Source organism: Sinohyriopsis cumingii, chromosome 10 (assembly GCF_028554795.1).
Source record: "Sinohyriopsis cumingii isolate HCF-2022 chromosome 10, ASM2855479v2, whole genome shotgun sequence".
NCBI classification, from domain to species: Eukaryota; Metazoa; Mollusca; class Bivalvia; order Unionida; family Unionidae; genus Sinohyriopsis; species Sinohyriopsis cumingii.
This window is the reverse complement of record NC_142970.1, coordinates 53,974,827-54,001,698: the sequence shown is the minus strand read 5'-3', so window position 1 is coordinate 54,001,698 and position 26,872 is coordinate 53,974,827. Positions and strand designations below refer to the sequence as shown.

At 33.2% G+C, this 26,872-nt stretch overlaps 2 protein-coding genes across 2 annotated transcripts; both read right to left on the bottom strand.

Moving 5' to 3' along the window:
• Positions 1-2,227: 2,227 nt before the first annotated feature.
• LOC149790174 (snake venom metalloproteinase rhomb-I-like) lies at positions 2,228-12,572 on the bottom strand. Its single transcript, XM_089973176.1, has 5 exons — positions 12,465-12,572; positions 11,107-11,264; positions 8,459-8,502; positions 5,086-5,194; positions 2,228-2,408 (listed from the first exon to the last, which is right to left on the bottom strand). Exons 2-5 carry the CDS (start codon positions 11,118-11,120, stop codon positions 2,228-2,230), a joined length of 348 nt encoding a protein of 115 aa, XP_089829302.1. The 5' UTR covers positions 11,121-11,264; positions 12,465-12,572.
• Positions 12,573-13,064: 492 nt separating this feature from the next.
• LOC149790173 (uncharacterized) lies at positions 13,065-16,767 on the bottom strand. The gene is made up of 5 exons (XM_089973175.1): positions 16,049-16,767; positions 14,647-15,382; positions 14,055-14,216; positions 13,750-13,822; positions 13,065-13,263 (listed from the first exon to the last, which is right to left on the bottom strand). Exons 3-5 carry the CDS (start codon positions 14,092-14,094, stop codon positions 13,065-13,067), a joined length of 312 nt encoding a protein of 103 aa, XP_089829301.1. The 5' UTR covers positions 14,095-14,216; positions 14,647-15,382; positions 16,049-16,767.
• Between the last annotated feature and the right edge of the window lie 10,105 nt (positions 16,768-26,872).

The window sequence follows — 26,872 nt, the reverse complement described above, 5'->3', positions numbered from 1 at the left end:
CCACGTCCTAGTAAAACTTAAGGAACTCAATAATGTTTTCCTCAATAAAGAATACTACATGCACATTAAGTGAAGAGCAATGACTATAAAAGTGGCTCTCAGCTCTGCTTACAATTTTCTGGGTAGACTAAATGAATAAATCTTAGCATCCCTGATGCAGAAACAAAATGGCTTCATGTGATCGAAGATATTAATGAACTCCTATAAAAAAAGAAAACAACTTTTGCTCTTTAGTAACATTCAAGTCAGAAGTCTCAAACTCAGGTATGATTTTATGGACTAACTTATTTGACCTTTAGGAAACAAACTCGACATTGACATCGACTAAAAACGAAACTATATACACTAAATTCTTATCAAATCCAGGTGTCATCCAAAATATTGCATTGCGAATATCCCATAAAACCAGCCAGTGAGGATACGCAGAATTTTAATTTTCTCCGAACATGAAACGAATGAAAAATTGATCAACATTGTCGAAACATAGAAACTGCAAAACAGACAATGGAATTATCTCATCAAATGTATTATAGTTGGTATTCATTATATCGAGGAAACAGAAAGGATGCAAAATCAATCTTAACAGATCTAAGTGGATAACAAGGAAGCTAGACAAAAGTCCAGTTGCTGAACACTCCTCTTTCCCTGATGATACTTGCACAGGTTTAATACTAATTGCAAAGAAAAGACACCGTACTAGATACGCAGCCTTAGAACATTTAAACCAAAAATCATCATCTGTTTACAGCCAACATGTTTCATTGAAACAATTATTTTATCTGCTCATTTGACACTCTCTCAGTTAAAGATATGACTAAAAGAATATCTGGGATAATTTACGGTTACGGCAATTTCCATTAAACAAAAGACGGCGATATAGCTAATCCGTTCGTAGATCAATACAACTAAGTGTACACCATTGCAAACAACTAGTCCAAATATCATACATTTTGTGACAAATTATAAATAATGATGTACTCTTTAGTAATGTCATGGCACATAGTCTTACCTATATTTGTTGTGTATGTCAATCAAGCTGATTAAGTTGGAGTCGAACACGCCTAGACTATCAACATATTTAGAATATTGGTGTTCGGGTTATTGCATTAATCACTCCCTGAATCATGCATTCCTTTACTGGATCTAGTACACTTGAAAAATGACTGTTTTTTGCCAAATGACTAGTATTATAAATAAATATATGTATAAAAGCACACACACACACACACACACACACACACACACACACACACACACACACATATATATATATATATATATATATATATATATAATGTTTCTGCTTCTTGTTATTATTATTAGTATTATTATTATTATTAGCATACACATTATCCACCCACCAACCTCTCCAAGTTTCTCACGCCGTCCCAACTTCAGCCTCGATTGATTACACTTGGAATCTCGATTTAAACAAAACCATTCAGTAAGGCATGTGGTCTAGTCGATGTTCTTGGTCTATTTGTACCTTTGTATCTCTTTTAAACTATTACACTGATGTAACATATCCTTACTAGTATTTAACATGCAGATGTATAACATATATCACTATGACTATATTGTCTAATACATTTACTGCGTACATTCCTTAATTCAAAGCATTAGTTCATATGAAACTGAACATGTTGAATGACCTATATTTGCTGATATACAACATGCGGCAGGCAGTAATCATTTTATTTTATGTTAACGCTGTAATGATATTTTCCAATGCATGAAAGTAGTATATTTTATTGATTTGTACACCTCTATGATAAAACAGCATAACGATTATTTTGATATTATATCGACTACAATATAATATAATAGCGTTTCATCTGCCCAATTAGGACGGTGATACTGATTGGGTAAGTGGTTACTTATATCTGCTTGTAAAGGTTACCTCAAAAAGCTAATTTCAGCATTACAATCTTTCATCTGCAGTTTTGTTGATTTTGTTTATCATGCCCGCTGAATTTACGTGAATATGGACTCCTATATATGTAGTTTTGTTTTCACCAGCCGGTATTCCGTCTATCTGACATTAGCACCACTTCCCTCTTAATATGCAATGCTATCGTTCTATTTTTTAGTTCGATAATGCAATGAAATTAAAGCTAATCCAAACTTACTCCTACTCCCAAAGTGGGTTAGTATTATTATCTTGCAAACATACAGAAGGGATATAAGAACGAATGCACATGTATAGCAATGCATATCTCGATATACATTATACATACTTTTGTTTTAGTGTCTTCTTAAATGATTCCACAGAACAGTCAGAGAAAACATACGGGTTTCTCGTGTAATTCATGGATGGGTTGTTGCGCACATCGTTGGAAGTCATAATAAACAAATCAGCAGGATTACAATCTCTTGCGTCACCCTCACCGTCGTGAAATGCTCCGAGACTTGCAAACAAAACAAGCAGTAAAGGCATTGCTATAAATCTTGTACAGTGCTACATTAACAGTCAGAACAACTGTTGACATACAAAATATATCATGGCTAGACCATTCAACTACTGACTAAGAAACTTATACACACACAAACACTCAAACACACACACACACACACACACACAAATATATATATATATATATATATATATATATATATATATATATATATATATATAATATAATATAATATAATATAATATAATATAATATAATATATAATATGTACGCTGTACCAATGATATACCTATACCACCAGATGATTAAATTATTCATTAAAAGAAAATAAGGCTTACCCAGTTTCCTTTTAATTAAAAATGTATACAGCGAGTGTTATTTCATTCTTACGGCGTATCTACTATAAATATATGTTATTTGTATAACATACAATACACATATTTGCCCTTTGAGTGGGGTTTAGCCATGCTCCGAGGAAATCTGTTTTAACCGAGTGAATTAAATCCTCACATCCCTGTATGTCCGCTATCAAATATAGGTATATGCCTTTTATTGTTGTTCACAATCGCATTTGCAAGTTACTAAGTTTATTGTTTTCTGTTTAAGTTTTATAATTGTATTATCATTGATTAAATTAATATAAGACACAATTATGATTTAAACATGAAAGATGTGTTATGAAGAATATAGAGCTCTGCATACACGTTAGCCTCTTCAACACAATGAACGCTTAAGCATTCACGTACTGGTATATGGAAAATATTATGTAATAGAAACAAAGTAGAATGACGAGGCAGCAACAGTTGATTACAACATTTCAATAAATTTACAGCTAATCTAAGGCATTATTATGCTATATTTAGCATTACTACTGGCCGTAAAATTATCTATATCGCTGTCTATATGTCCCTCTCACTGTTTGTATGTCTGTCTGTCTGTATGTATGTATGTTTGTCCATCTCTCTCTCTCTCTCTCTCACTCACTCTCTCTATCTCTCTCTCTCTCTCTCTCTCTCTCTCACTCACTCACTGCAACAAACACATTTGGACAATTTGACTTAACTATAACATAACTCATAGGTCAAGATACATCGTCTTATGACACAAGCAACTCTCAGATTTTCAGGAGTTTTCGCCCGTATCTTCCTATGATGGTCACCAGAGAGAGAGAGAGAGAGAGAGAGAGAGAATAAAAACGTCTTGAGAGATCCAGATACATAAATTCACAAAACAAAGTCAGGCTTTTTGGTATTATGCTAGAAACTAATTTATATCAGGTCCGCATTATTAAATGTAGTCAAAAGTGCCTATATATTTTTAAATAAAGTATGTGAAGCGAATTAAATTTGTGCTAGCTACATTTGTTAACACTGGCCTAATAAGTTTCTGAGCTACATATATGAGTGAATTTGCGATGCCGTGAAGAAGGTATTATAACAGAGAAAACTCGAAATTCTCACAAGATCAATGATCGCAACAATTAGGAATGGGTAATATGAGACTTGCGTTTTACCTCACTTTGTGCAACGTCCGGAAACAGCAGCAAGTTGAATCAAAATAGTAAGCAAATGAAAATCCTTGCACTTAACAATCAGAGTGGTTCATTCATCAGTCCATATCATATTGAACAGGAAGAATTGCATGTAGTTTATCATTTATTGCACTAGTAGTAACAACAGTTGCCACGTTTCCACGAACGAAGAAAAGTAATTGTTTGAAGGATATTGGAATATAAATCTGTTCACTACACAAGTATCTCTAGTTATCAACGTTTTTCATGTTTTCTTTTCCTTTTCTGCAAAGGACATATATACTTTGATTCTACTTACCTGATGACCTTTATTTACATTGAGAATCAATAACAATACCACATGGATAATACTGTTGTTTCAATCTGTTAATTAAATGGCAAAAGTGCGGGGTTATCTTAATTTATTTGGAAAACATTGCGTCAAAACGAATAATCAATGCTATAATTTGCACCAAGACTAGGAAATCCCATTAGTTTTGTTACAATTTGCATCACTCTACTACCTCGACAAAGCATATTCAAGAGACAAATAAAGTTACCCTTTGAATGGGACTACCTTGTCTCGGTCGATATATATATATATATATATATATATATATATATATATATATATATATATATATATATATATATACATACATACATACATACATACATACATACATACATACATAGGAACGTTCAAGCGCTTTCTTATATGCGTTAGAAGGTAAGTTATCTGGCTTGTAATATATACCACATACAATTTAATGTTTTTTATTACGTCAACATATACAAAACTTAACAACATTTCATGATTTATTTCAAAGTTCTGTGTTAGTAAGCATTATCTTTTCTAGATGGGAAAGAAGAAGTGTTGAAAAATATTCTCAAGAAGAAATCTGCTTAGCATCTCCCTCAGTTCAATATTTCACATAACCTTTTTTTAAGTATACATTGTTCGAATTATCTGTGCACCTGATTCTTGGCAAGATACACTGATTTGTCGCTTAATATTTGGAAAGCGAAAATGATGTAGAAATCACCAACCTTGGAGGGGAGTCCACTAGCAGTTGCCTTTAATCCGACACGTGGCAATGGATATTCTAAGCGACTGAACGTAACTGTGGATGACTAATATGACAATTGCAGCTGACTTACTTGTGTCCAAGTTCGTGAGCTGCTGTCCTCATTGTATGCTCATAATCCAATGTCTGTACAAGTGAAGTTCTATTACCCGTATAGCATATCCCGGCCTGCCAGGAAAGACCTGAAGGTAAATAGAGAAGAAAACAATATAAATTAATTACACATTAAATGTTAACATTAAAGAATTTATCAGCTGCGGTGTAACAGGAATAGAACATATATTGATTTTGAAACCAATGCCAAGATCAACGATTAATGTATTAGAACCTATTTTAGTATTCTCAATAAAATATCACTATTTGTAGTGTTCATCCCATAACATGTGACGAAGAGTATATAAGTTGCTATGAGGCAAAGCGAATAGCACAATATTATGTCAATATTAAGAGGTCTACTACTTTACAAAATGACTATACGTCATGTCAATAGCTACAGTCGTGTTTCCAAGTGTGTGGCATACATCTGGATTTAACCAAACAACAAAACTCTAAATGATTCATTACGTTAGCTTCAACATCTGTCAGGATAATCCTACAAACTGGTAACATGTGCCTTCTAAATGAGAAATCAAATTATATCCAAACAATATATCCAATTCTGTATAAGGCTGTCAAATGTTGGCTACATTATGCGTTTTTAAGCAATTATCAGTATTACTGTGTTTTGCATAATTTACAAAGCCATCAATAAGCATAATGTGATCAAGAATAGCACATTATAAATTAAAGTATTTATTGCGATTATCTGCATACACGTAAGAAATATGGGTCGTTGCAACGAGTCCACATCATATAGTAATAATATCGTTTACAGCAAAAACGATATGCATGTATTAAAGTATAATTGTAATATGTTTCCTTGCAATAAATATGGCGCAAGGCAAGACACTGTAACAAAAAGGAGAGAGATAAATAATATTCTGAAATATGATACAAACAGCTTTCCACATGTGCAATGACCAATGGATATGACAATAATAAAAAAGCAAAGGAATGTAGAATATATAGTGATATTAAGGGCTTATAGCCAAAGTTTGATGTTAGCCATTATTCGATAGTATATAATGTTGCAATGTCACGTGCTTACCCCATCTCCCAAGAAAAGAAGATTCTCTAAAGTAAATTGAATCCAATCCGAAAATCCGATTTATGTTTCAAGAAGCTTGTTCCTGTATTCATGCTACAGAAGCTAAATATTCTGTCTGACGTTGACAATATACGCTATGTAATTGATATTTTACCATGTTCTCGTGGCGCATACGTTTGTTAGGAAAGGTATAGGGCATATAGATACGTGCACAAAGTGAACACTTTGTAAATCAGTCCTTTAATAAATCGATATCCTCTGAGGACTGTTAAAATAAGTTGGTTGAAAGGTTGTAATACTAACTTAACATGAGAAAATGGTCATCGCATTTAAAAGGTAGTCAGGTTTTTAAAAACATCTATCATAAAACATGCTTGACCTATTGATGCAATTTAACCGGTATGAAATGAAAACTCAATGAGAGCTGCAACACGTCAAGAACATGGCGTCTTTTGGTATCATCAAGCAACCATTGACGGCATGATCATATACGTAGAGATACTGAGTAACATATGGCGTGATTTCATTCAGTTTAAAGTCAGCCCTCACATGAATGATCGGGTACAGTAAAATTGCAATGACCACACCGACTGTAACACCAGCCGCTCAAGACGATTTATCATGAAAAAGAACAGACGTTAGGAGTCACTATTTGTATGACCCTATTAGTAAAATCGCTCTAGTAAGAAGACCACCTTCCCCATGTATAATATATTTTGTCCATCACCAAGGATTTCTTACGCAGTGAGATTTTACTATGTGTCACATATCTCGGTCATATTCACATGAAGTATAGATAGAATAATGTAATCAAAGCATAAGCAAAAGTGACACCTGTCATATGAGACTTAATATGTTAGCCCTGAAAATGTTGTCTCTAGAGGAATGTGATTTTTAATGTTATATATGCGTACTGAATATGCGAAACTTGTATAAATAATAACAATAACACGTGAATACTAAAGGCATTACTGCATTCATCTTTGGAAGCGTGATAGTATTTATAGGTCACATCATTAGTATGGGAAAATATGAACGAGTTTTTGGAAACTTAGTCGCGCGCTCGACATAACTTTCGAAAGCAAATGGCGTTTCTAGGTAAACTTGAAAGTGAGTGTCATAGTCTGGATGAATGTGCATTCCAACAACTTTTCCATTTGATCTGGAATGAGTAGATTTTGGTATTTTTTCGATTCTACGAAATTTCGTGATTATGGACTGGATTTATATGTGACATTTCCACATGAAATACATCCGATTGAAGAAGCGAGGGAGGAGCGAGTTGACATCTGCAAATATGTTTCTGTTTCTGTCATTAAATGTTTGAAATCATAATGTGTGGAAACATATGAAGTATTTTAATAGCAACTAGCAAAAAGACGCAATGGAATTGAATGCTTATTTCATTTTGAGTGTAGTAAGGACGGTGTAATTGCACTTATAGTCGAAATTACAGTACAATTTCGAAATGTGTTATCAACATTCAGAACTTATGACATGGCTCATGTAAATCGGATTTGCAGAACTAAGAAAGTATATTTTTGAGGGCATTCAGATTGTAAAACTGTTAAGTATATTTTTGTCGTTCTTATTACCATCTAACGAAGACAGTATATGCTTTGTCACTTGTATGTTATTTGTAAGGACCATTTATTGTGTCTTTCGTATAGCTAGCCAAAATCTGAATCATTGTATTAAAAAAATCTAACACGGAATCTGCCAAAGCAGCTGCTATGGGCCCATCCACGAAACATCTGCTTTACTTCGTTCAGAAACAAATTTAAATAACCACAACGAAAAGCGCCTATTACTAGCGTGTACATACTTTGTTTTAAAGTTAAAAAGTGATGGAGTCTGCGTCCATTGTTTGTTTACAATAGACATTAGTTATTTTATGCACGTGAATGAAATATGTGCATTTGAAAGCGAGTTCAGTATAATGATATATTTGATTTCTAAATGATAGCCCTAAGGAGGGCTAATGTAACATTAAGTCATCATATACTACGGACATAAGCAAAATCAGTAGAATAGTGCATTGTGGAGAAGGAAATTCTGTCAGTATTTAAGGTCTACACTGATGGCATGTATGACATTCTCTGCAAGTGTTCATTCCCAAACAAGCTGGTCATAACTTGAATTGTATCGTGGTTTTAATCGGACATGTGCTTAAATAAAAATGTATCCTACTGACATCTGCTAGATCTTTTAAGAATGGGTATCGTTAACAAATTGTTATAAATGGAAGATAAAGAGCGTCAAAGAGATAGCATGTGTTTCATTATAAGTGTGCTCTTACCATAAACTCTATTGTCTGCAATTGAATTTCTATACAAGTCATGGCTGAAAATACAAAAAGTATTTGTATGAACTTGTAGAATATGGTTTTTCGAGAGTATTATAAAACACTTTCATCATGATTTACAGTCAAGTCAATATAACTCTTAGCTAAACTTTGGTTAGATAGATAGGAATAAACTGGAATATATTAGATTACCATAAAAGAAAGTTTCGAAAAGTCTAAAAAGGAACATAACTATTTATGTTTAAGAATTCCTATACGAAGCAAGCTCGACAAACGTTTGTGTGTTTCTGTACACAAAAAAGAGAATAAAACAGTCATTGATTCCGGACAAGGAACAATGGTATTAGTTTTTCTTTTAAAGTAGAGATAGCGAGATAGAAACAAGATCAGGAATACAGAAATAAAGACCGACAAAGACATGTAGTGCTTTATTGATTAATTGCTAGAGAAGAATTATCAACAACGATTTGTCCCCCTTTGATATTTTGAAAATCATATTGTTGTTAATTTTTATATGATCTCTGTGTTGAAATATGTGTTGGACGACATTCCTCTAAAACTGACCTATTCTGCTAAGCGTAAAATAGCAAACAAGCATTTCGTTTAGCAGAATTCGCCTCATAAACATTAGATGCTATTTTAAGAGGAATGGCGCAAATACTTCTAAGAATAAATCAGAAATATGTGCACTCACACAAGCTTGCCGATATTCCTTTTTAAGTAACTTTTAAGCAACTAGTGGATTATCAAAGACAAAGTGTACCTATCAAGCATGTGCTATTTACAACTGATACAAAAATATATGTGAGATTTGAACAGAGTTTTGATTTAGACTGGGACACTATGATTTGACGCAGAGAGTGAAGACTTCTTCCTTTTGTAAATAGGTATGACCCAGTTTACACAAGCGATGCTATGATCTCCAAAGAGCAATTGTGTCTAATAATTTTTTTGTGCTATAAAACATTACAAAACGCCTGAGATTTTTAGAATCAAATGTAACATGAGCAAAATGAATCTTCCAGATAGTGGACGACAAAGATACTGAAAAGAAGGAAACAACAAACATCTGTGTTGTGTTAGCAAAAACATTAAATGCAAAATAGACATCAAAAAGCCAGATACACGTGAGAGAGAATAGTGTCATGGAGTAGAAAGTGTATATTATGAACGTCTGGACTTTTGACAGTATTCCACTGAGATTAGGAATCACTGATGTCGCTTGGAACCAAGAGAACAATCTTCGTAAATGAGCGCTTAGTTACATTAACTACTGCGAACGTGCTGCATATTCTGCTTGAAAAAATAACGTTGTATATGACGTATCTTTAAGAGAAACTGCTGATGAAATCAGGAAATACATTTTTAGTAAAATGTTTATGTTTTCTATGAGTAGATCTCAAAAAATACATAAATCTTAGAACACGCTACACATACTTACGTGCGACCAGCTAGGATTGCATATTTGCCGACGGACAGAGCATTTTAAAGAAAGTGGAACATATGCACACATCGTCAATTACGATATTCAAAAACTACATATATGTATATATAGTGTAATAATTGACGTTGTGGACAATCGCTGTTTCCAGGTTTAAGAACTGCAAAGGAGGGTTTGTTTTCAATTACGCCTGACATCGAAGACGAAGAGTCTTTTAAATGCAAATCTTTGTGAATCCAATGAAAACATTTATTAAAAAAATTTTTTCAGTGTTTACAATGTTTAGAATTTCTAAAACATTATATGGCTAGAATTAATTTACGACAACCATATTCATTATATGAAATACATATTCTGAAATTGTCTGTTTGGCAGTTAATTGGCCTTAGACTTTAAGTAGTGTTTAATGCTTACACATACATTGTATAAAGCACAATATTAGTCGATAGGTAATTAATGCATACCAAAGAAAGTACAATCGAAGAAGTTTGTGGCAATGAGCCTTTGAGATACCTTGAAATGTAAAAACAGTTTTTTGTATCGTATTCCAGGTGTAATGAAGAGAACATATATATTGTAGTAGTTAGACACTATATCACACTAATGTTTGTAAAGATTAAACCAATTTCTAACAATCTATAATACCTATGCTGTACAAGTATGAATGCCATTGTTAATTACGCACATACTCATCTTTAAGGACAGGTACTTCCATGTCAAATGCTGTGTCGGATGTGCGCTTAAACATTTGTATTATAATTATTTTTGTTTAACAAGTGGATTACCCCTTCGGGAAACTCCGCTTCCTGATATTAAATATTATCCCCTGATTCACCGAGTCCTTGATCTGCTAGCGATGCCTGTTTCCTACTTTAAAACTTTTTTTAAAAAAACAATTTTTAGAATTATGTATTATGAGTGAAAGTCATGCACACGTTTAGCAACGTTTGAAGCAACGTAATTAGAAAAACTTCATCTTATGTATCAAAAGTAGTTGACCTTTCAGAGTCAAAAGTTTCTGTCGTATACTGCGGGATCCGCCTTTGCCAAAATTGATTAAGCTTAGTGTAAAATAAGGAAATGCATATATGCTTTTCATTCGTCCACGCTATTCAAAAGTATTTATTCCACATATTTGATATATTGCGCCCAACTTATTATATCCTCATCGTTAGGGTTATACCTGTGTGCATGCACTTACTGCGTAAATAGCATTGCATGGTTGAATGGAGGTTGAACGTTTACGCCGTATGTCTTGTCCCAGTTAGAGAGATCGTCGTGATATGGATAAAGTGCAATACGTGTAGTTCCATTAATTCGTGTCACTATAGAACGATCATGTGGAAAGAGGACGGTGTGCTTCAACCAAACATGAAACAAATGAAAATAAATTAGTAATCTTGAACCCTCTAATAAACAGAGAAACAGAAACGATAATGTATTTTTACTCATTTCCTAATTTAATATTGAATAAACACGAGTCTCACGACATAAAGTGTACAGTATTTTGTTTAGATAATGTATTGCAAAGCTTGGATGGGTCTTCGTTTTCGTGGAGATTAGATGTTGCATTAACTTAAGCTCAGAACTCCATATTTTTGACATAGTTTGTCTAGATAAAGGTAGAGACAACAAGGATTGTAGGACATGTTTTGACTACTTAAACACGTCTCAGTCTTTTAAAAAAATATCGGAGGGTTAGCATTTATTCACAAATAAGAAAGGTTGTCAATTAGGTGAATACACATAATGATGGTATTAGGTTAGACGGTTATTGCTATATTCGCACAGTATGGTCTACGTTTACACTTAAGAGTCCACTAACGCTGTGCGTCTTTTTTCATTATAAGACAAGATCCAATGCCATTATATCATTTTAAAATAGAGCAAGATAATGTTTTAGTTCCACAGGCAATATAAATAGTTAAAAACGTTTGAAAATAGCATACAGTGTGCTAAATTGAATGATTTATTTTTCAGAATCATACAAGAAGAGTTTAATCCGGAATTGCAAGTTTTCTCTTCGAAAGACATTAAGACAAAAATAAGCCCGTTTTTACCTTTACATTCAACGAAGACATACTGTGTGATCTTTAATATTGTGCATGGCAAATGCTTTTAAACATCGTTCTAGTGAAGGAAACAATATCATATATATATATATATATATATATATATATATATATATATATATATATATATATATATATATTATCACATTAAAGCGTCAATTTAAGTCTCCATCCTTTTTGAATAACCTAATAGTCTATGTTTCAAGGTGCATGGTACTGTGCGCAGAAGTATTTAGATTTGATTCACATAAACATTTATCATACCTTGATATGGAGGGTGCAGAACAAGTGATAGTGTTTTCAGATTTTGTCATTCTGAACATGCCATTTTAAAAGTCGATGCTACTTTCTGTTGATCAAATGAAACATTAAGTTTGGTATCATGATCTTGGCTCAGACGTATTTGATAATTATTTTAAAAAGAACTTATGCGTTATAACAAATGACTCAAGGAAGTAAATGGATCTCCAGCTGATAAATGTCTTACCTGAAAAATTATGAATGCATTGAGTCTGACCCTGATCGATGTGCTGGAATCAATTATTCCTTTGTACAGAATGTTCACCTATGACAAAATGCAAATAATATATTTCGCGATGTGCTTGATTCATAAAATCAACACGGAAATGTGCAAATCTGCAAACAGTGATTTGTTTCTCTTAATTCTATTCAGAAATTGCAAGTATAATATGACATCGATAAGATATAACGGAATATGGCCGCTTTCAAGATCAGAACGTAAAAATAAGGCTACTTTTTACATTTTTTCATCAAATGTAATGTTTTTATTTTTGAAGGAACTATTAAACATCACTAAACTGGACATGACTGGAATCATCACTTCATAGACGTGAGTCGTATATGCAGGTCTACTTCGTATTTTCATTGTCGTTTTGTAAGAAATAAAATTATATTTACCAGTCTTACACATGCTCTTACTGACAGAGGAGTCCACGTTACATATGGAAGGTTAAGAAAAATCACTATAATTAAAATATACTACATTAGGGACAATTTTCTGAATAAGTTATACCTAGCTCGATGCATTCGAATAACTCTAAATCCAGTAGAAAACCTGTTTATGCGATTAAAATGTGATTTTACAGGTTATGTTGGATGACAGATTGGTCAATTCCACATTATAATTGTATTTAGTTAACAAATGTTTTATTTTGATTGAAACAATATTAATGTGTCTGTGAATATGTGAATAATATTCTCTTATCTTTTGTTTCACCTTTTCCTTATGCTTCAGTATGCTTGTCGATCGTACAGTGGATGCATGTCTGCAAATATAGATGAATCTTTTATAAATATATTCTTGCATTCGTGCAGTATGCATGTTTACGCTTATGTGTTAGACCAAAGAGACCTAAACATGAATTAGTCGATTTTAAAATATCTTATTCTTCCAAGAATGGATAAACATAGTGATAAATCATGTTTTGCAGGCCTCGGTGGGATATCAAGATGGATATATATTTAAGTAATAGTGGGGGCGGTAAATAGGCATGTAGGAAGGTATACAAATAAATAGACGTAGATGTGGGTTGATATGTACAATAATACACATACATACACGCACTCGCACACAGATAGAGAGATAGATAGACAGGTAGATAGATAGATAGATAGATAGATAGATAGATAGATAGATAGATAGATAGATAGGTAGGTAGGTAGGTACATAGATAGATAGATAGATAGATAGATAGATAGATAGATAGATAGATAGATAGATAGATAGATATATGTGCAATAAAATCACTCACACGTCCCATTCGCTTGAATCTACCAGAACGGCGAGGTTTACATAATACTTTTTCTTTAGCCAACGAATCTTCTCTGCAAATATAATTCATTATATTTATATATAATATATAAACTTTATGCATAGATAATACGTTCCGTGTAAAAGATGGCATATTTCCATACAAGTGAATATTTTAAGAAGGCATGCAATTAACAATTCATGCGTTTAATATAGCAGTACTAAATGTATCTCTATCATTCGGAATTTCTTAACCTCTCATATACGTTATTAATGTTATCATCTCTGTATGCAATATTCACGTACCTTCTCCGTCGTCTCTATCATCATCATTGTCATCAGACATTGCACCTCAGTCGTCTAAACCAGTTATAGTTCGGGATGGAAACATAATTCGTTGTCTATGTAAACGTCGGAAACGAGCTGTGCTCTCTTGTTCTACCTTTGTCTCATCAACGATTGCTGCATCTGCAAGATAATATTTTCTTTACAACATGAAAGGTAATGACGTAATTTAATTTTCTTTCCTTGCATGTTGCCAATGTCTTCAGTTGCCACCTTAAACAACATATAATAGGATTGAAAGGAAGGTATTTCTAGTGCTCTTTAATCATTATATTATTTACGCAAGTTCTCCAGATCTCGATTTCAATATAAAACAAGATACAAAAACAATTAGAACTTGAATTATGCAAGGACATATGCTAATCATTGTGCAACAAATGAAATATTGTGGCAAGCATGAAATAATAGGTGATATCTACGTGTCACATTTCGTTTATCGAATTAATTATAGTTTTGTTCAGAAAGGAATTATATTTTTGGGGGTATACAATAAAGCAAAAAATGATCATATTTCAGGACCGTGTATGCTACATATATATCAAATGTTGCAAACCTTCATTCACGACTGAACTTTTCTTTCTAATATTCGCAGTATTCTGTAAAATATATCGCTTGCCAAGAAGACCTGGAACTTCGAACACGTTTCTTGATGTGACGTCATCCTCCGCTGGTCGAAGCTCGTAACTACTGTCTCCGATTCGCATGTGTCCGGTCTAAGGTAAGGTGGAAAAGAGCGTATACGTGTGTGCATATAATCAATACGATTAGTCATCATGAGTTTCCTCCGCCCATATTTACCCATTGAATCAGTTTACAATTAATTTCAAATATGTTTGGTATACTAATGCTGTTGGAAACAAGAAGTCCAATTAATAAACATGGCTATATCGAGACTCATACAGTTTAGTCATAAATAGAAAGTGCAACCGCACAGAATGTATGAAATCCTCAAATGAAAATGAAGTTCATTAGTTATGAATGGTGGATCAGTTAATATCCATTTTATATAATATTTCGTTATCTACGCCATATACAATTTCATACCCAATTTCCACAATCGTCGCCCACATCCCCGACACTAAAAATAATATATGCGTTTGAGATACATGACATGTTTGGCAACAAATAATTCCTACCTCTATGCGTGACCGCAGGTCCTTGACTCGGTTTTGTAGAATGCAGTGTTATAAAATACTTACGATGACTCGGTCACATGGTTCAGTTGATCGTTTGACACATCTAACAGTCATTGATGCCCCATTAGTCATGTCCTGGTAGTAAGCCACATTCTATTCAAATAAATACGTGAAAATGTAAAGTGAAAAGTTAGAATGGATGCAGTTATGTATGTTTTTCGGTATGTATATATTTAAATAAGTAGGCAGTATATAAATATTTAACTTAGCGTCTTCCAAAAGAAAATATTAATATGTATAATGTGGTTCATAAGCAATTATGTTATTACCAAAGTATTGGATTGATTATCATTTAGATGCTGAGGCGAGCCTACATATTAATTTATGATAGTTTCATTCAACTATGTTTCTCTAGTTATTGACATTAAAGAAAGTAAATAGTCATTTAATTAGCTATCGTTTTATTATATATCTTGTAAAAGTATTCGTGTAATTCCAGCTATTGATTCAAGCACTTTATTTGACATATTTGTAAGTTTTTATATGTTTCTACTTTTGTTGAAATGTTTATAAGAAATATGTCTTAGACATTGATGTACAATTACACAATATATCATAGTATCATCTGACATACTTTATCTACCTTTGTTTGTTGTATCCGCCAAATATTTTAATAGTGGAGCAGGAGATTTAACTTACACAAGTGCGACAGTAATCTTTATTATGTGTGTTTAGGAACCTGAGCAAGTGTTTTATAGTATAAGTACACATATTGTTAAGAAGACAGTGATTACTACAAGAAGTTGGAGTTAATATTACCTCCTTTGGCAAATTTCGGGACTTTACGATGCGCAATCGACCGTTGCTCTCTTTTCGTACAAAATACATGTCCGTGTTTGGATCAATGTCATGGTTCATTTCCAAATTTAATGTAAAAGCATCTGAACCTCGACTGAGACGAAAGGTCAAGTGATCAGGGAGGTCAACATCAATGTGTATTCTTTTGTCATTTTTGAGTCTTTTGGTCACATCTTTCACCCAGATGGTCTCTGCATCCGTATATGCTGGCAACACAGAGATAAAATACGTTCATTGATAATACTATATCCAAAAATAAAAATGACCGAATAAATGAACCAGATAGTTAAAGTATTATGCCGTCAGCTACTTCCAATTTGTTCACATACAAATAAATAAACATTCTAAGAGTCGTATTTTAGGCATGGATGTCCCCCTCATATTAACACAATACAGTTCCATGAAGTTATGACAAGGATATTAGTATTGTTACTATTATTAATATTTTGTTTCATTATCAAACGTATTAAAGCGTATTTCATTACATTGTATTACGATAGCAATTGCAATTGAAAGTAATGGCGACTCAGTAAATGATATAAATTTACTGGACTCTGGACAAATATGTGAAACCACCGAAATTATGTGCGTTGGCATAACAAACACATTTAGTGGATAACCCGTTACCAGACGATCTTTAAGCACTTGCTTTAGCTCACAGTTGTGATGACGGTATATTAATTAACGGTACTCCCTGAGATAGGTTTACCTCATTTTGAGACGCATCTGGTAGACATAAGTATCATATTTCTTTGTTTTCCTTCTGTATAGTAATTTATTTCAAGCTGGTAAAGTATGTCTGTCCATTGTATCATTGTTGTAAACCTTACCTTACTTAAACTGTTAATGTCTCAAAGATTATAATACAGCTTGAAAAATATAAATTAGCATTTCATATCATAACGTACGTGACACATTTCATAAGCATTGGATACATAATATCAACTGGTTCAACAATGTCTAAATGATGATGATACTGGTGATATCGTTGGTGGTTAATGTTGCATTTTAAAGTGTTATTTTAAACAAATTCCTCAAAACATACAGTTTTCAAATTCAGGCGAAAGATGTCAAATGTCAAGCAGAATGGTGTCCATTTCTTGTAATTCCAAATCATGCGACATTATGAATAAGAAAATGAAAAAAGAACATATTGTGCAAATTATGCTTAACTCAGATTTAACTTAAAGTTGGTAGGTAAAAAGTAAAGTTATTCAACCCGCTTTGGATAAGTAATCAGATAACAAGATAAGATGCAGACTAAGGACATTAGATTATGACGAAGCACTTTAAATGCTTTGAAGGAATTAATTTGGTCATATCGACGAAAACATGGCAAATTATTGCAAACATCCCTTTGACAGTAACAGTTTCGAATCCTATCTAACGTATCATCACTGAGTTGTAATACGGCAATCAACACATGACTGAAAGGCTAATAGTTAGTCATACCATACAGAACATAAACCTACTCAACTAAACATTTGAATGGCTATGAAAGTTTGATCTTATTGGCTTCAGTTATGGTGGATATTGACCCTAGCATTACCAACAAACTTTTCAATATCGGTAAAAAAATATATTAATTTCTTAAAAGGAACAACCGGAAAGACGTACCGGACAGAACATAAACCAAGAGAATAACGACAAAAACAAATGCGCCTTCTTCCATTGCTAACTCCGAGATTAGATGGCGTCTTGTGAGATACTCATAGGCGCATCAGCTATAATCTAGTTATATACGACCTTTTCTCTTTTCTGGTTGGCTAAGTTATTCAGACGGTTGGGTCCAATCTGCTCCTGATACATATCGACTTTCTCATAACCTATTCATCGAAGCATTAGCACTACAAGCTATAACAACTATTGTGAAAAAAGATTAAACGTTGTTTAGTTTTGTTTAGTTAACTGTGGCAACATCTTTGACAAGGGGAGTGCGTAGGAACATTGGTTTCTGCAAGGTCCAACATACTCATTAGAAGCTTATTTAAAAGAATACGCTTCCATAAAGCGAATTTAAAATTGAAGCATATATACATATGTAGCATGCAATACAAGGCATTAATCTAAGTAACAGAATAAAAACGAAATTCAACAAGATTGATAAAACTCACCATTAAATTCTTTGCTAGACTAAAACGTAAACATTTAAATTCATTATCAGTATTGGTGGTAAAGTTCAAAACATTTGGTGTTCAATATTCCTCAATTAGGACTGTTAATGTACATTGTACACACACACACACACACACACACACACACATATATATATATATATATATATATATATATATATATATATATATATATATATATATATATATATATATATATATATATATACCTGGTAGAGATGTAGATTATACTGGCTTACATATAATTCACACCTTTGTTATCATACGTCCGCGAATAACATTCGCGCAGTTCTTAAGCACGCACTGAGTTAACCGTGTTAAAAGACAAACTAAACTATAAACGCAAATAAGGCAGTATCGATATTTATATAATTTTTTTTTGCTATTATTTATTGTCATGGATCTTAAGGGGTTGTACTATATGTGACAACCTCTCCACTTTGAGATTTGCTCTACATCATTGGCAAGTCTTAACACACATTGCAGTGTTTCATTTTTATACAGAAAAAACAAGTCTAGAGTTCAACCCACTTGCGTAAACATGGTAATCGTTGTTTTCGAGAATGAATGATTTCTTCTATCTTTGCGAATGTTGTTGTTATTGTCACTGTTGCAACAGTGGAAAGGTGCCTCTACCTATCGCTGTATCTTCATTTTGTTACTAAAGATCTAGTAGCCTTTTCTACTCCCTCTTTCTCGACTTTAATAACCTGATCGACCACCTACATTTAAAAAAAAAAAACGATGTCTTCTTTTCTTGAGTTATTTAACCTCTCTGCGTTGGCCAACGTTTCACTGATTCTTTCGCTGATATTTACAGAGGTGAACAAGTACCATTTTGCATTTTCGCCACATATATGGTGGCACGCCTCTCTGCGTTGGCCAACGTTTCACTGACTCTTTCGCTGATATTTACAGAGGTGAACAAGTACCATTTTGCATTTTCGCCACATATATGTTGGCACGCCTCTTAAAATGAGGTCTTAAGTTCTACCGCCGACATATTTCTAGTCGACGTGAACAGAGATGTGGGAATGGTTTTATTTTCTTCTTCCGCCTTTTGCTTTCTCTCAGGCAGTTTCCCTTTTTGTGTATTCCCACTTTCGTCACGTTGTTTTTATCCGACAGTTATTTATGTTGTTTGTTGATCCTTGCAAGAAAACTTTCCATCTTCTATATCTACGACCCTAATGAAAAGCTTATGTTTCCTTTAAGAGGCGTAAGAGGTGGTGATTTTACTAGAAACAGTATATACATATTTAAAGTTATATAGTTGGAATATCCAGTAGCCAGTGTAAAACATATCAGACCAGTTAGAATGACACAAAAGTGATAAATACCCATAACGATACGTCAGCTAACTCTCCCAGTCTTTCTTCTGTTCTTCATGGCAAGTAAGGATAGATAACACAATGTAACGTAGATAAGGTGCGTTAGCTGACTCTCTCTCTCTCTCTCTCTCTCTCTCTCTTCTTACATAGGTAATGGATATAAATCTCCAAGTAGTCTCAATGAAAACTAGACCAGTTATGTTTCGATGGCCTTTTGTACCTTCAGGCTAATACAGATATTATCTAATAAAAGAAGAAATAGTCTGAGCTGTAAATCAGGTCGCCTGACTCACCCGTACCTGTATTCTTAGAAAAGGTGTTGCTAGCAAAGAATGGGTCCTTTCACTATATGATTTTGGGTGGAATTTGGCACAAGTTATGTAAACAGCTGCGTTAAAACAGATTCAGTCATAGCTGCATATGCATACCTTTCGTGTTCTTAGCATCTTCGTTCCAGGTATGCAGTCATTCGTTGCAGGTATTATACCACATTAGTTATTGCAAATTTTAACTTCTTATCTTATAGTATATGTCAATGAAATAAAAATATGTGTATATAAACGATGTTGTTGTTTTATATTCTTTTTACAGTCACGGTAATTATTATTCTGTTTTATTCGTATTTCTTAAGTATATGATATCGAGTGGTTGTGATAGCTTGACATTTCTTACAAAATGAAAACCAGATAATACGAACATGTGTGATTAATAAGATTCGATCCTTAGAAAGTTGTTCTTATTGGATGTGAATATTATATAGATTCCTATTATACAGTTTTTATCATGTCCGACAGTAATTAGTTTGGGGAATTATTTTCTCATACCTATGATGTTATGACATAGATATTCATCCTGTTGTGATGTAGTATTTACAACTGGGTAATAATTTAAATCCCTGTAATTATTACTCAGAAGTACAAACGCTACGTCATATAAATCGATGCCATGAAGCAGGGTTTGATTTTATGTAGCTGATTTCGGGTGTACATTTAGATTTTGAATATTGTTTTGATTTCACGTAACACAATCGTATTTCGATACCTAGTGCTCTTTCATATATGTTGCAGAGAATATCAATCAAGATCACCAATGGAAAACGCCGCTAAAAGCTCTTCATTACGTTCTAGATTGAATGCAATTTTATCTTGAGACGACATTATTGTCAGAATTCTCTCACCAAATCGCATATTTCTGTGTGAAAAGATTATGTTATCGAAAAGAAGCATTCCTTGTATTTTTAGTGAGGAACTTATTTCAGGATCAACGAACGAATATCAATAAATGGTTTGATTACTAGGACGTATGCCCACGTTATGTGTAAGCGATTTATTGTGTTTTAACTGTGTACATGATAGAATTCGTTGATGGGTTATTGAAGTGACAACAATCAAGAGCTATATCGGGTCTAGGTGTTTAAAAAAGATGGCACTGATTTCGAAATGCTTACGTTCTTTTTCTGCTTCTGTAATTATATGGTGGAATGAACAGTTAAGACTTTTACTGAATAGTCAATGTGGTTAGATATATATAAAGGGTTATTGATGGGAAAGATATAGATGTTCCCTAAGAGATTCCAAGTCTATGGATAATATGAAAGTCCTTCGCAACCTCAATTCTACCTTATGGTCCACATGACAATGTGTATTTACCACGATTCATATTAAATCCAGGTTAGTCATTATTGGCTCCTGAGGTATATAAACAAACTAATTAAGCAAGTACTAGCATAAATATTTAAAGTTACAAATTATGAACGATAATCCATATTCATGACAGCTGAATAATATCCATTACATGTGATCTAATTAACTGTAGATTACGTTATCATACAAGCATATGGCACAACATGGTATTTGTTAAGACTTTTTTATTTACTTGTATTTGCTTTACTATTTGTTCAAATATTTCGATATTTAAACAGACAAATTGCTTTTGAGATTAACAAGTTTTATTCTTGTTATCATTTATCTGTTTTGAATTTAATTTTCGCTTTTAATGTCATACGTTTTGAAACTTGTAGCACATTTTAACTCGGCATGCTTCGGTATCCTAAAATGTCTATTCGCGAAAGCCTTGCCCATATTAGACTCAATAAAGCATTGCGGATACTGTATTATGTATGTATCAGATTTGTGCGTAAGATGGTTACCTGTGACATTCCATCGTGGCTTTCATCATGTATGTTTCAAAGTAGTGGAAGCCATCTGATACTAATGTAGTCCTAGTCTTATTGAAATTGGCGTTATTATCTGCAATATAGGCCAAGAATCTTTCTTTCTTGTTGTATTATATTGAGCATACCCGGTAAGAATCTGTTGATTATACTGCATTGTACGGTCACTCATGCTATAGTTTACTCTTCATTAAGACCTTGAGATGTGTATCTATTATTTTAGCATTATTTACCATCATATAACCTACAATTAGAACTTATGAGAAAGAGAAACTTTCCTTGTAATAAATATAAATTATATAATGTTAACTGTATATAGCATCCATCTGTTAAATGTGATAATGCAGTAACACTATCAAACATTATATGATGCTATTTTATTTCACGTCTAAAATGCGTGTACATTGAAGAAAACGTCAAGCCACAACTCTCATTAACATATTCGTGAGCTTTAGTCCTCGTTCCACAATGCCTAAATACGTAATAGTTATAACAGTTAAGTTGTTGCTGTTAGTGAATAGGGATGCATAACCGGTAAATATAGTGGGATTTTACAATTATTCTGATTTTCATAAAACACTATAAGACCGAATGACAAGCAGAACAATGTGAAGAAATAATAGTAAATACGCAATACTAAACGTGTGGAATGTGCTAAGCTATATTTTAAAAATGAAGAGTTATCTTTTTGTTTAATGGAAACATTGGATAAGAAAAATAATCTCTTTTCGGGTCTGCACCGAGACAAGGAAAACTCAGCCGAGGGGTTAACATATTATTTGTCTCTCCACTCACTGACTGGGGTTTTGTTTTCTCTGTGCAAACACAACCGTATATATTATTAGACTAGGTCGGATGATTTTTGGCTGTTCTTATACCTTAAGTCAAGTCGAATTGCAGAGAATGAAGTAAATGACACTATTTCAGACAAATATGTTTGAAAGTAAATTTGCAATCCTAGTCCATTTGTATTCGTTTCTTCATTTCAATATGGTCGCAATTGAACATTTCGTTTTATTAATATTTCCACTCTATATATAGCCATCAAAAAAACACATTAATTAATGCACTGAGTGCACAAGACAGTTACACTGTATTTTCTCGAGAAACATTAAATAAAAACGACACATGCAAACGGTAATACTGTAAATAAGTGCAACTATAGCTAGGACAATATTAGTAAGGTAAGAGTGGCTTTCTTCATCACACGTGGAGTTTTAGCTGAATCTTTAAATTTGTGGTTAGGAACAGTATATAATTCACATAACTGCCTATATTTATTGCTTATGAATGTTTTGAATATAAACTACTGGGGTTTGGTTTCTGTGTACAGCGTTATCTGAGGTTGGTGAATCTATATCGTACATTATTTCGATGTAGGGCGTTAGGTTCACGACATGCTAGACGAGCGAAGTACTTACGATGGGAGACCGACTTTACCTTGAGTGCACAGGCCGTGCATTTCAACAAAGCCAACGTATATTCAGGATCATGGTACATTAAAACTACCCATTATAGAATGTCTTGTCAGTAACCGTTCAACTGTATGGCTCAATATATCCTGCTGTATAGGTATTAGACATTATATTTACTATCTGTAACATAGGATATAATTGTTTTGTTTTAAAGTGAAGCAAATCGACAACTAACTGACGCTAGGATCTACTAAAACTGGACCGTGATTCAACACTGGTCTATGCAAAAATCATTACATATATTAGTTACGAGGCGTACCAAATCTGGCACATAGACCAGCAAACGAAAAATTACTTAATTTCAGAAAACTCAACGGCAGGTAAAATGTATCTTCTACATAAAAGCGAAGGTAACGGGCATCCCACATAAATGATATGAAAATATTTGGATCATTTCATGATACCACATATCCACACATTATCATCTTATCTTCAGCACATAAATGATTACATCATGACAGGAAAATCAAGCGAATCATCTTTGCCAGATACATTGCTTTTTCCTTTACAGGTCACATTTTTATATATAAACATACCGCACAACGAATGGATACAGAAATGTAGGGATGCATGGGAAACGAGATGTGTAGCCAATTCGCCTACTCATTGCCTAGTCCAACTCGTGAAGCTTGACCTAAAACTTGAATTCAAAGAGGAAAACTACATCCAAATCATTTGAACTAAAATGGGTAAAACACTGACCCCTTCTTATACTGACATTTTCTTATGGAAAATGGAGAATCGAATCTGACGATGAAACATTCCTAAAAATATCTGAAGACTTTTCTAAACATTTCATTAACCGAGGCTACACCAAATGCACGATAGCGATGTTAACACAAAGAGCATAACAATCGAACTGCAATGACCTACTAAAATATGGAGAGAAGGATAAGGCTGACCTGATACCATTTATACTGTCCTACCAAGCCAGACAACCCCAAAGTATTAAAAATCAGTAAACATTATAATTACACACCTTTTTAACAATTTTAAAATGTTTTGCATTAGCTTATTATATCAATATATATATATATATATATATATATATATATATATATATATATATATATATATATATATATTGTAATCAGTGAACATTGATGAACCAACTTTGAATCCACTTGTATAACGCAATGCTTCTGGTCTAATCGCAGGATTAAATGGTGTCCGGTACAATTAAGAGCGGACGAGTAGGAACAGATAGTTCGCAGAAGGGACTAGTTTAAACATAGTGTTTTGTCACAATGGGATAAAAATGTGTTGGGCACAAGTTCTAACAACGTAAATTAGCCCTCTCCCTATATTATTCCAGTATTACAATATATGCAACATGACAACATAATAATATTGAAAAATGATTGTGGAGGGGCAGGCACAAGGACAGTAATCACGATCCGAGTAACTTATTAAAATCTGCTTGTAACGATTATATATTTGCATACATGATGTACAGTTCTGTATTTTTAACTTGCATCGCCCTTCCTTAACGCAGTAAATGTTAGTTAATATTTCCATATGATATTGAAAGTAATTGTATTATGACCTCAGTTCATTGTCTACCGTGCTTGGGGTAGACCATGAAGAAATCCATGGTTGTTTGGATCCCACCTCAAACACAAAAAGGGGTGTCTGCAGGTAGAACACGGTAAAAATAAAAACAGCTTTCAACGAACTTACATGATGTCGTAATCTAGCATGGTTAATATGCCGGATTCGATTAATAAAACGTGACATTTTGCTACAAACTATGTTTATATATACACACATTCTCAAATAACTGTAAGACATGTTAAGTTTAGCATCCAGTTCGAGATTGTTTAACAAATATACAGTTGAGGCCGTAAAACAAGATTTGGTAGAATTAGTCCCAAACTTGCAAATGGTCAAATTTAAGTTAATAAATTGTTTGATCGGACACATGAGGAGTGAATATTTCAGTGAGATAGTCTGTAGTTTGGCTCGTTTTAATGTTGTAAAGTGCTAATAATTTATTTTCTTCTAGACTGCGGACATTTTCACCATGATCCAAAATAGACAGATTGCTCACTTGTGTATTTTGGAAAGCCATTATATACTATCGCAGCTGCAAGTTGTATTTTGTCCTATTTTTTGGGAATCGTTCAACGAGCATCCGTCCCAGATTAAGCTGGCATAATCCAAAATTTGACTGATACAAGTTTTGTGGAGTTTTGATAACCTGTGCCTGCTAAGAGTGTATTTTAAATATCATGGCTTTGCTTTTCGAGATGACGCTGGGATTTTTTAAAAAAATACTATCAATGTGAAAATTCCATTTGGTATTTCATAAAGGTAATAAACCTCGATGACAATGATAGTCTATATATTTAAGTTCGATATGATCAAAACGAATTTCATGATGATTTTTTTTTTTTGTTTCTTAAAAATCATAGCTACTGTTTTCTTGCTTTTGTTTCGTTTTTTTAATATTATTATTTTTCTTTCACTTGGAGGGAGTTAAACTTTATGAGCTATTGCTTGAACCATTTATGCAGTTTTAACACGATCATTAGTGACGACAATATATATTTCAGCACAAAAGGGAGATGAAAAATGCAGAGATGATACATTTGCAAATAGACGCGTGAGGGAGCTCGTAACGTCGCCAATATAATGTACATAAATTAAAAACAAGAGTGGCCCAAGCACATATAGATGTGGCACATCAACTTTTATAAACATTTCCAATGAATGTGTATAGTGCACAACGATCATTTATTTTATATCACTTAAATGGCTTGTATCAGATTACCTGAAATACCGTATTCGTTTAATGTGGCAGACAGTTCGGAGTCGGACATTTCAGAGAATGGACAATTCAGAGAGGGGACAAGTCTGAGAGGAGATAATACACGACAAAACGAATTTAAATTTTTTATTGAAACGGTATATCGAATCTTTATACTACAACGTATGGCTGTGTGTGTTAGTAATTTGTTTCTTAACACAGTTTGTATCACTGTATAATATTAATTTTCATGTGTTACCTACATAAGTCAAATAATTAGGCGATGTGTTAGTTTATACTCAATAATTAATAGTTGGTGTTCAGCCATATTCTTTCTGCAGGCAATTGCAATACGATGTGAAATGCAGAAATGCAGTATAAATAAAAACGAAGTGTCACATGCCGATACAATTGCACACCTTCTTAACAATCTTTTAAAAGCTTCTTCTATCCGTGTTTTTTACCTTTAAAGATCATTGGAATCCAACGTGTTACACGTCCTAGAGTTTGCACGTTTCTATATCAAAAACAATAGTGACTGCATCAGTTGATTATTGTATTCGGATCTGCTAAATTTGTAACACAATTCCTGTCATTGTTTAACGTCTACCATAATATTGATCTGTACCTATAAAGTTATAACATACATCACCGCACCGCCGAAAGACATTTCAGTTATTAAATTACTATTACATTCCAAATATATATATATATATATATATATATATATATATATATATATATATATATATATATATATATAACTGTCATGCCACTAAAAACTATTATGTTCGAGGCGTTATCTGTAATTTTAATATTTCTTCATATTTGGCCTGTCTACTGTCCCTCTTTGTAATTGTTTATGTGTTATATTAACTGCGTACGAGATGAAAGCCCGACGGAAAAATATTTGAATAGGTTT

Excerpts from the sequence above, each read along its gene's own strand:
- LOC149790174 (XM_089973176.1), bottom strand. Across the intron at positions 5,195-8,458 it reads TGCAGACAATAGAGTTTATG|GTCTTTCCTGGCAGGCCGGG; the intron begins GTAAGAGCACAC and ends ATTTACCTTCAG. Across the intron at positions 2,409-5,085 it reads GCTCACGAACTTGGACACAA|TCTCGGAGCATTTCACGACG; the intron begins GTAAGTCAGCTG and ends TTTGTTTGCAAG.
- LOC149790173 (XM_089973175.1), bottom strand. The coding sequence starts at position 14,094 with ATGTCTGATGACAATGATGATGATAGAGACGACGGAGAAG. Across the intron at positions 13,823-14,054 it reads TGATAGAGACGACGGAGAAG|AGAAGATTCGTTGGCTAAAG; the intron begins GTACGTGAATAT and ends TTATATTTGCAG. Across the intron at positions 13,264-13,749 it reads GATTCAAGCGAATGGGACGT|ACATGCATCCACTGTACGAT; the intron begins GTGAGTGATTTT and ends CTATATTTGCAG.